At 50.8% G+C, this 12500-nt stretch overlaps 2 protein-coding genes across 3 annotated transcripts in view; one reads left to right on the top strand and one right to left on the bottom strand.

Annotated features, from left to right (window-relative positions):
- masp1 (MBL associated serine protease 1) overlaps positions 1-4547 on the bottom strand; it is an 18621-nt gene extending 14074 nt beyond the window's left edge. Inside the window, exons 1-3 of one of the 2 annotated variants that reach the window (XR_011602503.1) lie at positions 4432-4547; positions 3688-3910; positions 401-578 (exon numbers count right to left, since the gene is read on the bottom strand). Coding sequence is in view for 1 of the 2 variants with exons in the window: in XM_070971188.1 (XP_070827289.1) it covers positions 401-578; positions 3688-3910; positions 4432-4436 (406 nt within the window). In the remaining variant the exon portion in view is untranslated. The remainder of the gene's footprint in view (positions 1-400; positions 579-3687; positions 3911-4431) is intronic. The other variant, XM_070971188.1, reaches the window with a different exon arrangement.
- Positions 4548-5627: 1080 nt separating this feature from the next.
- clrn1 (clarin 1) overlaps positions 5628-12500 on the top strand; it is a 56967-nt gene continuing 50094 nt past the window's right edge. Inside the window, exons 1-4 of the mRNA XM_070970502.1 lie at positions 5628-6072; positions 7289-7468; positions 8641-8982; positions 9022-9186. Coding sequence (XP_070826603.1) covers positions 5820-6072; positions 7289-7468; positions 8641-8906 — 699 coding nt within the window. The 5' untranslated portion in view covers positions 5628-5819 and the 3' untranslated portion in view covers positions 8907-8982; positions 9022-9186. The remainder of the gene's footprint in view (positions 6073-7288; positions 7469-8640; positions 8983-9021; positions 9187-12500) is intronic.

Below are 12500 nucleotides of genomic sequence, written 5' to 3'. Positions count from 1 at the left end.
ACCGAGACAGAGACGCCGCGTTTGGACTCCAGTAACCTTGGTTTGCTCAGGCTTATGCCATCTGACTGAAAGTCTACGGTGACGATCTGCAGGACTGTGTCTGAGACGGCAGCTTCAGTCTTCACTGGTTCAGTCCTTCTTCTCTGTAGACTGTTGTATCTCGGTGTTTTTACTCAACATTAGTACAATATAATATTTCATATTTTTAAAAAATGAAGCTTTTGATGAAATGAAGCTTCTGGTTCGTAGACAATCAAAATGTCGTCGCCACATTTTTGTACATCACTGGTGACCAAACCTACATTTCTTATTCACAGCAGCACATGGTGGCTGTCGGAGGAACTGCAGGTCTAAGCTTGGTCTGGACGTTCAATGGACAGTTTTGTCCTCTGGTCCTCACCCACAGCGCTGTAGTGAGCCATGAATCCGGAGTATCTCTCCTCGTTGGAGAAGTCGGAGGTGAAGACGACGCTGAGGGAGTTTCTGGGGGAGGTGATGAGCTGCTGAGCCGGCACCTCCTCTGTGTCTGTCTCCTCCCTGCCACAGAACAATGCTAGCACCTCCCCCTCCGCCTCCACCTGGAAACACAACAAAAACCTGTCAGTTTATTCCTCAGGCTCAAAATCTCCAGGAAAATCGGCTTTTTAACTTCAAACTTTCAATTTGTTGGTACAGAGACCAGCAGGTGTCAGACAGGTGAACAACACGGTGACACACCTGTGATCCTCCATGGAGACTGGCGACTTTCACCACCTCCAAAGGACATTTCTGAAGACGAACTGTCTCATTTCCCTCAAACATGTTCCTGTCTGGACACAACGTCCTTCGGGTTCATTTCATATCTGTGTCCCAACGGCAGCTATTAGAGACAGAGGAGCAGCCGGAGGAGGCGCCGAGATAACGAGTGGCTGATAAATACTGCAGACTGTGATCTGACAGCCAGTTTACACTGAGAGAGACAAAGAGTCACTGACCGGCAGCTCGATCGCACACAGAGACACACAGAGACAGACACACAGAGGGAGACACAGAGACAGAGAGAGACACACAGAAGGAGAGACAGACACAGAGAGAGACACAGAGAGAGACAGACACACAGAGGGAGACACAGAGGGAGAGACAGAGAGAGACAGACAGACAGAGACAGGGACAGACACAGAGAGAGAGACAAAGAGTCACTGACCGGCAGCTCGATCGCACACAGAGACACACAGAGACAGACACACAGAGGGAGACACAGAGGGAGAGACAGAGAGAGACAGACAGAAGGAGAGAGAGACACAGAGAGAGACAGACACACAGAGACAGGGACAGACACAGAGAGAGAGACAAAGAGTCACTGACCGGCAGCTCGATCGCACACAGAGACACACAGAGACAGACACACAGAGGGAGACACAGAGACAGAGAGAGACACACAGAAGGAGAGACAGACACAGAGAGAGACACAGAGATATACAGACACACAGAGACAGGGACAGACACACAGAGGGAGACACAGAGGGAGAGACAGAGAGAGACAGACAGAAGGAGAGAGAGACACAGAGAGAGACAGACACACAGAGACAGGGACAGACACAGAGAGAGAGACAAAGAGTCACTGACCGGCAGCTCGATCGCACACAGAGACAGACAGAGACAGACACACAGAGGGAGACACAGAGGGAGACACAGAGACAGAGAGAGACACACAGAAGGAGAGAGAGACACAGAGAGAGACACAGAGAGAGACACAGAGAGAGACAGACACACAGAGACAGGGACAGACACACAGAGGGAGACACAGAGGGAGAGACAGAGAGAGACAAAGAGTCACTGACCGGCAGCTCGATCGCACACAGAGACACACAGAGACAGACACACAGAGGGAGACACAGAGACAGAGAGAGACACACAGAAGGAGAGAGAGACACAGAGAGAGACACAGAGAGAGACAGACACACAGAGACAGGGACAGACACACAGAGGGAGACACAGAGGGAGAGACAGAGAGAGACAGACAGAAGGAGAGAGAGACACAGAGAGAGACAGACACACAGAGACAGGGACAGACACAGAGAGAGAGACAAAGAGTCACTGACCGGCAGCTCGATCGCACACAGAGACACACAGAGGGAGACACACAGAGGGAGACACAGAGACAGAGAGAGACACACAGAAGGAGAGAGAGACACAGAGAGAGACACAGAGAGATACAGACACACAGAGACAGGGACAGACACACAGAGGGAGACACAGAGGGAGAGACAGAGAGAGACAGACAGAAGGAGAGAGAGACACAGAGAGAGACAGACACACAGAGACAGGGACAGACACAGAGAGAGAGACAAAGAGTCACTGACCGGCAGCTCGATCGCACACAGAGACACACAGAGACAGACACACAGAGACAGACACACAGAGGGAGACACAGAGACAGAGAGAGACACACAGAAGGAGAGAGAGACACAGAGAGAGACACAGAGAGAGAGACACAGAGAGAGACAGACACACAGAGACAGGGACAGACACACAGAGGGAGACACAGAGGGAGAGAGACAGAGACAGGGACAGACACACAGAGGGAGAGACAGACAGAAGGAGAGAGAGACACTGTGTGTACGTGTGTGTGTGTGTGTGTGTGTGTGTGTGTGTGTGTGTGTGTGTGTGTGTGTGTGTGTGTGTGTGTGTGTGTGTGTGTGTGTGTGTGTCCATAAAACATCTCAAACTGGCTTGATGTAGTTATTATTTGTTTCAAAATAAAAGGTTTTTTATATGAAATGTAAATAATGATGGGCCAATAGTAGATCCCTGTGGCATCCCATCACTGACGCAGAGGCCTGGACAGATGTCAGTTTGTCATGATTTAGGATATTCACGTTTTGTTTACTTAATGAAACAAACAAAAAAATCTGGAAAAATTACATTTTAGAGCTTCTTGTTGTTGGTTTCCTGTTTGGACACATTTTTTCTACAGCGGAGAGTCCAGCAGGTCCTCCTGATGTTACAGTGTGTGACGTGTGAATGTGTCCTGTTGTGTGAATGTGTCCTGTTGTGTGAACGTGTCCTGTTGTGTGAACGTGTCCTGTTGTGTGAATGTGTCCTGTTGTGTGAACGTGTCCTGTTGTGTGAACGTGTCCTGTTGTGTGAACGTGTCCTGTTGTGTTTAGTTAGCCTTTGTGTGTATGTGACATGTAATTTAATTCAGGCTTTTATCCACACACACACGCACACACACACACACACACGCACACACACACACACACACACACACACAGTCAGCTGGTCTCTTTTGTGTGTTGCAGCTGCTTGTTACCAAGGGCAGGTTGCCGCGGTGCGTTGCTGCGGCACCCAGTGACATCATTTGAATATGAATGTGTGGTTGTGTGTGTGTGTGTGTGTGGGGGGGGGGGGGGGGGGGGGGTTTGATCACATTCAGGAAATGAAGGTCTAAAGATGAGAAACCTGGATCAGGTGTTTTCCCACCTCAGGGGACGTCCTGCTCTGGTTTGACCTCATTTTTTCACTGCAGCCTCACACATTTGCTTTTTGCTGAAATGATGTCGCTGTGAATTTTGTTCTGTTTCTTCTCGATACAGAAGATTCACAGAAAAAAAATGTTCTGAGGACAAAGTTCTGTTTGGACTTTGATGCTGAACCTGCAGAAGACACAAAGGACAATCTACCCATGATGCCTCGCTGTCTTACCTTGACGTAGTCGTACTCACACAGGTAGGACGGCTCCAGGTCGAAGTGGCTGAAGTAGAGTTTGACCTGGAAGCCGTCGGGAACGCTGATGTTCCAGCGCAGCTGCGTCTCTCGGGGGTACGGATCCGGGAAGTTTGGCGACTGCAGGCTGCCGTACATTTCTGAGCGTAAGAGCAGCTGAGCGTCCACCAGGACGGACAAGAAGAACGGGAGGACAAACAGACTGAAAGACAGACCGAGAAGCTTCTGCTCATTCATGCAGGATGAAGACAGCAGGCCTGACGTCACAGGTGTTTCACGTTCAGTCATGAAGTTTGTTAACGAGCTGTTTTACGTCACATCTCCTCGTCGATTGGCTGAAAGTCCCTTTAAATCATTTCTGACCATCAGTCTGATGTTTGACCAACACGACTTAAAAAGCAGAAAACACACTTCAGGCTGAGAACAAAAAGCAGCTGTGACGTACTCGTTTCAGACGTGACTGAATTTGTTCTGACCGGCGGGACTCGAACCCGCGTCTCCGTCACTACACAGCACGTCGAACATATTTTCTCTGTTCGAGTCAAAAGTCTTTCAGCAGTCAGCGTCACTGATAACTGCAGGATCGATAAGTTGGACTGAAACAAACACGTGAATACTGAGCGTGAAGCATGCTGGGATGCCTGAGGTGAGCTCGAGGCCGCAGACACAGAAGCTTTGATGTTTACTGAACGAGCGACCGCTCGGTACAATCAGCTGACTGACCTCATCCTGCCGCTGGCGCGCGTCCTCCGGCTGAGCTGCTCCGCGTCTGTCGGGACTCAGCGACGCTCGCGGACTTCACTCCGACGTGTGACGTATCAGAAGAGCGTTGCGTCATCACGTCAAGTTTGCAGGACGCGGGGTGTTGCAATCATCAATGTAGGCGTACAAATACTTGATTTTACTTCAGTAAAACTACGCAATTATTATCAAACCCAGAAATGTGTACTTTTACTGCAGTACTTTTATGTGAAAACTGCAGTTATCATCAGAGTTTGGGTCAATTAAATATGTGTGGGGTTTTTTATTCAAGTTTTTATTTATGGTACATGGCTCATAGTACAGCTACCTTCAAAGGAAGGTCAGACTACAGAGTGACTGATCGGTGAGGCGTTCCTAAAGTACGGAGGCCCCTCAGTGACATTTAGCCGGCTCGGTAGGGGTCAGGTAGTCCACCGGTCCCCGCCCCTTGTCCTTGTCAACATGACGCTGTTTCACTCGTCAAAGCTGTCCACTCATTAAATGTTGGGATAGTAGCTGCCCTCCAGTATCTCGGAAAAATGCTGCAGCTGACTGTCTGTTTGAGCTCCCGAAAGGCATAAAGGCGGAGACGCTGGCAGGGACATTCGTCCCCCGCCATTGGACACTTTGACCATTGGACATTCCCAAATGAGATGTATGAACGTGCCACCTCTGCCGTGTTTTTTTAATAAGTGAAATTATCCAAGTTTCTACAGTCACACGTGAAGCAATCAGTTTCAGATTATCGATACAACGTAATTATGACGTAATTCTATCGGTTAAGATAAAAGTAAGAAAGACAGAAGAGTTATCAGAGTTCAGGCTCCATCAGCTCACGAGCTCCGTGTTTCCGGTCACTTTGAAATGCTGCGTCATGTTTGAGAAGCTGGTCAGAAACTGATGAGTCATGAATATACTGCAGTAAAGTACAAGTACATCAAGTACAGTCCACCACTGAATGGAGACGCTGTTCTCACCAGAGGGGGGCGCCACCTGACCCCCACATGACCAGGTCAGGTGTGTGTGTGTGTGTGTGTGTGTGTGTGTGTGTGTGTGTGTGTGTGTGTGTGTGTGTGTGTGTGTGTGTCCATCTGTCACACACAAGCAGCAGTTAACGAGACATTTATGACCCCCCCCCCCTCCCCGAAATTCGACCCTTGTTGCCATGGTGACCGGAAACCAACGGGCTCCTGGTCTCGCTGGGTCTCCGGATCCTGCTGGACTCTGGTCTGCAGCTCCGGGACTCAGTCTGGCGGATAATTGTCTGCTGTGCTCGCGGGCGGAGGTGGAGACTGTGGGGGTGTTCTGGGGGGTGATGCGCTCCTCTGGTCCTCCTCCGGCTCCCGCAGCCTGAACTCCATCCGTCCGCCATGCCGAGCCGACAGAAGCAGCTCATCTTCTCCGTCTCCGGGCTCGTCGGCTTCTCCTGCGCGCTGACGGCCGCCGTAGCCACCGGCCTGCCGTTCTGGCTCAGAGGGACCGTTCTGTGCCGGACCGGGGCCGAGCTGGTCAACGCCACCGGAGCCGAACTGGACCAGTTCCTGGGAGACCTGAGCTACGGGCTCTTCCACGGACAGAGGGTGAAGCAGTGCGGGCTGGGAGGGAGGCCGTCCCGCTTCTCATGTGAGTGTTCGTTGCGCACACGTTGCAGACTAACACAGGTAAAACACGCAGTGACGTCAGCACAGGTTACTATGAAACGTCTCAGCTGGTCAGATCAGCATGATGTGATGTCACCTGCCTCATTAAATATTCAAGGTTTACTCAGATCTGTGAATAATTCAGACCTCAGCTCAAACAGCAGCTGCTCTCAGGTGCTTCTGCTTCACCTGAGTACTTCATTTTCTGTTACTTGCTACTCAGACGGTTTACCTGCGCAGTGAAGTCACGTCATCAGCAGACACACACCTTCAGTTTATGGCTTCGGGAAACAGTCCGATTTTAATTGATGGTTGTTTTTTTTTTAAATTTTCTCTTTGGCCTCTTCCTGTTTCCTCTTGTTACTCTGAGATTCACCTGAGATTCACCTGAGATTCACCTGTCGTTTGCCTTAAAAAGTTCATGTTGGACAGAAAATAACGTCTGTTGCCACAAGCAGATTTGAGTTCACTGGATGAATTTTCTGAGGCTCCCTCAGACTTCTGGGACCAGAGCACAGAGCTGACTGGTCCCAGTTAACGGGAGCAGCCGTCCGTCACTAACGAGGTTTCTGGCTGACCGGATCAGAACTGACTGACGAGTCCTGATGAGGACGAACAACAACGCTGTGTTCCCGTGAGAGGACACAGTCCAGGCTGCATGATAATGATGCACACACACACACGCAGTCTGTAAATTCATAGTGTGTGTGTGTGTGTGTGTGTGTGTGTGTGTGTGTGTGTGTGTGTGTGTGTGTGTGTGTGTCAGCAGCAGGTTTTATCTTCAGAGGAGTTTTAGTGATCTTAGTCTGTCTGAAGAAAAACTGAATGTGAGACCAGCATGCACCTGTAGCAGGTGTGAGACCAGCATGCACCTGTAGCAGGTGTGAGACCAGCATGCACCTGTAGCAGGTGTGAGACCAGCATGCACCTGTAGCAGGTGTGAGACCAGCATGCACCTGTAGCAGGTGTGAGACCAGCATGCACCAGGAAGGGTCTCTGATGAGGAACCATGATGTCTTTCTGTGACCTTCCTCTGACCAGAAGAAAATGTCAGAACGTCTGAATGACGCTTCACACCTGCTTCACACCTGCTTCACAACTGCTTCACACCTGCTTCACACCTGCTTCATCTCTACGTTATATTCAGGATTCTCTTTGAATCCACTCACTTTAAAGTCTTCACCTGTTTTTTGTCTCAGTCTTCCCAGACCTGTTGAGCGCCATCCCAGCGGGCCTCCACGTCACCGTCATCTTCTTCTGTGGTGTTGTCATCCTCTTCTCCTCTGTGGCTACTGGCTTCTTCTTCTTCAACGCCTTCGGCAGACCGTACGAGACGCTGCAAGGCCCCATGGGACTTTACCTGTGGACCTTTATTTGCTGTGAGCTACTTTTTGTGTTTACCGCTAATTAGCTAATATTAGCATGCTAATATGGTAAACTAAGCTGAGGAGCATGGTTAACATTTAGCCTGCCAAACATCAGCATGTTAGCATGCTAATGTTAACATTTAGGTCAAAGTGCAGCCTCACAGAGCTGGCTGGAGACTCTGACTTGGACTTGGACTTGGACTTGGACTTGGACTTGGACTTGGACTTGGACTTGGACTTGCTTAAGTGCTTGCAGTCCTGGTTTAAACCCAGGTCTGTCTTTTACCCCAGCACCAGCTTGACACCCCAGTCACAAAGTGCACCTTTAGTCCAGGCTGAACTGATCTGTCTCGAACGCTGAAGCGACTTACCTTCATGCATGTTTCTGTATGTAAAAGAACATTCCTTCTGTTTTGGAGTGTGCTGTCGGTTTGAAAGAGTACATCGAGCAGAGGGTGACTCACGTCAGATGACCCCCACAAGCTTCCCGTGACCCTAAGCAGGATTAGCAGGTTCAGGGTTTGGTTTAAATTGGATTGAAGTGAATTAGAAGACGACTAAAGATGCAGACAAACAGCCAGTGACAGCGCGCGTTGTCTGATAATAGCTGCAATTACAGAAACAGAGACCGAGGCAGGAGAGTGGGGGGGGGGGGTCAATCGAACCCTCTTGGTGGTATTACAGACCCCCCCATCTCCACCTGGTATTAGTCTGTGATCTACATTTACACTTATTCATTAGGCAGCCGGTTGGTGTTCGGCCAAGCCACAGTTACTGAAAGGGAAGCCAGAGCATTGAGTCTCAGACTCAGCTGACAGGAGACAGCAGGCTGCAGGTGCATCGAGGTTTCAGGAAGTGGGAAGTTCAGAGAGAGATGAGCGAGTTCGTCAAGTCTGTCCGCCTGGACGCGATCCTTGAAGACAGAATCTGCTGATCTGCAGTTCAGAGAGTGTTTCCAGAAGACGAGGCGGCTCACAGAGCCGACTGAAGGGGTTCAGGCAGGTGGTCCTGAGGCAGCGCCGCGGACTTGGACGTGACGTGAGACAGCAGCAGGAGCGGAGACACCAAACGGAGTAAATGTTCCCTGTAGAAGCTGTAAATGTCTGAATGCAAACGGCTCTTTGAACGTCTGAAATGTTTCTGACACTGAATGACGCTTTTGATTGGTCCTCGTCGTCCTGCAGGTCTCTGCAGCTGTCTGGTGATGGTTCTGTTCGCGTCGGAGGTGAAGCTCCATCATCTGTCCGATCGGATCGCCAACTTCAACGAGGTCAATTTTGTCTTCCAGTCCTACAGCGAACACTACGACCGATCCTTCTGGCTCTTCTTCCTCATCTTCCTCCTCCACGGACTCAACGTCCTGCTCGTCCGACTGGCGGGAATCCAGTTTCCCTTCCAGGAAACCAAGGAGTCGGATCTGAGCGGGGGGGCGGCTGACCTCATGTACTGAGGACACCTGAAGCGTCGGCACAATCCACAGCGGACGTTTGGACGTGGACGGCATTTTCTGGCTCAATCAGTTCGAGCTTTGGACGATAAAAAGAGTGAAAAATGTCCATCAGGACAATTTTGTGATGATGTCCTCGATGTCCTAAAACCTAAAAGATCATCAGTTTAGTGAGACGTAAAGCAAAGAAACGCAGCAAATACTCATGTTCAATAAGCTGTAACCAGAAATCTATCAGATGGAGACGAGCCGGCCGATCAATACCAGTAAACGATCAATACCAGTAAATGATCAATACCAGTAAACAATCAATATACCATTAAACAATCAATACCAGTAAACGATCAATACCAGCAAACGATCAATACCAGTAAACGATCAATACCAGCAAACGATCAATACCAGCAAACGATCAATACCAGTAAACAATCAATATACCATTAAACAATCAATACCAGTAAACGATCAATACCAGCAAACGATCAATTGTTCTCTGATTCCAGCTGTTTGTTTCATCACTGATAAAATAAAATGGAGAAACGTTTGTGGTTTTCACTCAGTCCACAGTGTCCACAGTGTCCACAGTGTCCACAGTGTCCACAGTCAGTCCAGAGTCAGTCCACTGTGTCCACAGTGTCCACAGTGTCCACAGTCAGTCCAGAGTCAGTCCACTGTGTCCACAGTCAGTCCAGAGTCAGTCCACTGTGTCCACAGTGTCCACAGTGTCCACAGTGTCCACAGTCAGTCCACTGTGTCCACAGTCAGTCCAGAGTCAGTCCACTGTGTCCACAGTGTCCACTGTGTCCACAGTCAGTCCAGAGTCAGTCCACAGTGTCCACAGTCAGTCCACAGTGTCCACAGTCAGTCCAGAGTCAGTCCACAGTGTCCACAGTCAGTCCACAGTGTCCACTGTGTCCACAGTCAGTCCAGAGTCAGTCCACAGTGTCCAGAGTCAGTCCAGAGTCAGTCCAGAGTCAGTCCACAGTGTCCACAGTCAGTCCACAGTGTCCACAGTCAGTCCAGAGTCAGTCCACAGTGTCCACAGTCAGTCCACAGTCAGTCCACTGTGTCCACAGTCAGTCCAGAGTCAGTCCACAGTGTCCACAGTCAGTCCTCTGTGTCCACAGTCAGTCCACTGTGTCCACAGTCAGTCCTCTGTGTCCACAGTCAGTCCAGAGTCAGTCCACAGTGTCCACAGTCAGTCCACAGTGTCCACTGTGTCCACAGTCAGTCCAGAGTCAGTCCACAGTGTCCACAGTCAGTCCACAGTGTCCACAGTCAGTCCAGAGTCAGTCCACAGTGTCCACAGTCAGTCCACAGTGTCCACTGTGTCCACTGTGTCCACAGTCAGTCCAGAGTCAGTCCACAGTGTCCACAGTCAGTCCAGAGTCAGTCCACTGTGTCCACAGTCAGTCCTCTGTGTCCACAGTCAGTCCAGAGTCAGTCCACAGTGTCCACAGTCAGTCCACAGTGTCCACTGTGTCCACAGTCAGTCCAGAGTCAGTCCACAGTCAGTCCACAGTGTCCACAGTCAGTCCACAGTGTCCACAGTCAGTCCAGAGTCAGTCCACAGTGTCCACAGTCAGTCCACAGTGTCCACTGTGTCCACAGTCAGTCCAGAGTCAGTCCACAGTGTCCACAGTCAGTCCACAGTGTCCACAGTCAGTCCAGAGTCAGTCCACAGTGTCCACAGTCAGTCCACAGTGTCCACTGTGTCCACTGTGTCCACAGTCAGTCCAGAGTCAGTCCACAGTGTCCACAGTCAGTCCAGAGTCAGTCCACTGTGTCCACAGTCAGTCCTCTGTGTCCACAGTCAGTCCAGAGTCAGTCCACAGTGTCCACAGTCAGTCCACAGTGTCCACTGTGTCCACAGTCAGTCCAGAGTCAGTCCACAGTCAGTCCACAGTGTCCACAGTCAGTCCACAGTGTCCACAGTCAGTCCACAGTCAGTCCACTGTGTCCACAGTCAGTCCAGAGTCAGTCCACAGTGTCCACAGTCAGTCCACAGTGTCCACAGTCAGTCCACAGTGTCCACAGTGTCCACAGTCAGTCCAGAGTCAGTCCACAGTGTCCACAGTCAGTCCACAGTGTCCACAGTGTCCACAGTCAGTCCAGAGTCAGTCCACAGTGTCCACAGTCAGTCCACAGTCAGTCCACAGTGTCCACAGTCAGTCCACAGTCAGTCCACTGTGTCCACAGTCAGTCCAGAGTCAGTCCACAGTGTCCACAGTCAGTCCACAGTGTCCACAGTCAGTCCAGAGTCAGTCCACAGTGTCCACAGTCAGTCCACAGTGTCCACAGTCAGTCCAGAGTCAGTCCACAGTGTCCACAGTCAGTCCACAGTGTCCACAGTCAGTCCACAGTCAGTCCACTGTGTCCACAGTCAGTCCAGAGTCAGTCCACTGTGTCCACAGTGTCCACAGTGTCCACAGTCAGTCCAGAGTCAGTCCACAGTGTCCACAGTCAGTCCAGAGTCAGTCCACAGTGTCCACAGTCAGTCCACAGTCAGTCCACAGTGTCCACAGTCAGTCCACAGTCAGTCCACTGTGTCCACAGTCAGTCCAGAGTCAGTCCACAGTGTCCACAGTCAGTCCACAGTGTCCACAGTCAGTCCAGAGTCAGTCCACAGTGTCCACAGTCAGTCCACAGTGTCCACAGTCAGTCCAGAGTCAGTCCACAGTGTCCACAGTCAGTCCACAGTGTCCACAGTCAGTCCACAGTCAGTCCACTGTGTCCACAGTCAGTCCAGAGTCAGTCCACTGTGTCCACAGTGTCCACAGTGTCCACAGTCAGTCCAGAGTCAGTCCACTGTGTCCACAGTCAGTCCAGAGTCAGTCCACTGTGTCCACAGTGTCCACAGTCAGTCCACAGTCAGTCCACTGTGTCCACAGTCAGTCCAGAGTCAGTCCACTGTGTCCACAGTGTCCACAGTCAGTCCACAGTCAGTCCACTGTGTCCACAGTCAGTCCAGAGTCAGTCCAGAGTCAGTCCACAGTGTCCACAGTCAGTCCAGAGTCAGTCCACAGTGTCCACAGTCAGTCCACTGTGTCCACAGTCAGTCCTCTGTGTCCACAGTCAGTCCACAGTGTCCACAGTCAGTCCAGAGTCAGTCCACAGTGTCCACAGTCAGTCCACAGTGTCCACAGTCAGTCCAGAGTCAGTCCACAGTGTCCACAGTCAGTCCAGAGTCAGTCCACAGTGTCCACAGTCAGTCCACAGTGTCCACTGTGTCCACAGTCAGTCCAGAGTCAGTCCACAGTGTCCACAGTCAGTCCACAGTGTCCACAGTCAGTCCAGAGTCAGTCCACAGTGTCCACAGTCAGTCCAGAGTCAGTCCACAGTGTCCACAGTCAGTCCACAGTGTCCACTGTGTCCACAGTCAGTCCAGAGTCAGTCCACAGTGTCCAGAGTCAGTCCAGAGTCAGTCCAGAGTCAGTCCACAGTGTCCACAGTCAGTCCACAGTGTCCACAGTCAGTCCAGAGTCAGTCCACAGTGTCCACAGTCAGTCCACAGTGTCCACAGTCAGTCCAGAGTCAGTCCACAGTGTCCACAGTCAGTCCACAGTGTCCACTGTGTCCACAGTCAGTCCAGAGTCA

Source organism: Chaetodon trifascialis, chromosome 9, assembly GCF_039877785.1.
Source record: "Chaetodon trifascialis isolate fChaTrf1 chromosome 9, fChaTrf1.hap1, whole genome shotgun sequence".
In the NCBI taxonomy this organism is placed as follows: domain Eukaryota; kingdom Metazoa; phylum Chordata; class Actinopteri; order Chaetodontiformes; family Chaetodontidae; genus Chaetodon; species Chaetodon trifascialis.
This window is presented reverse-complemented; position numbering and strand designations above follow the sequence as displayed.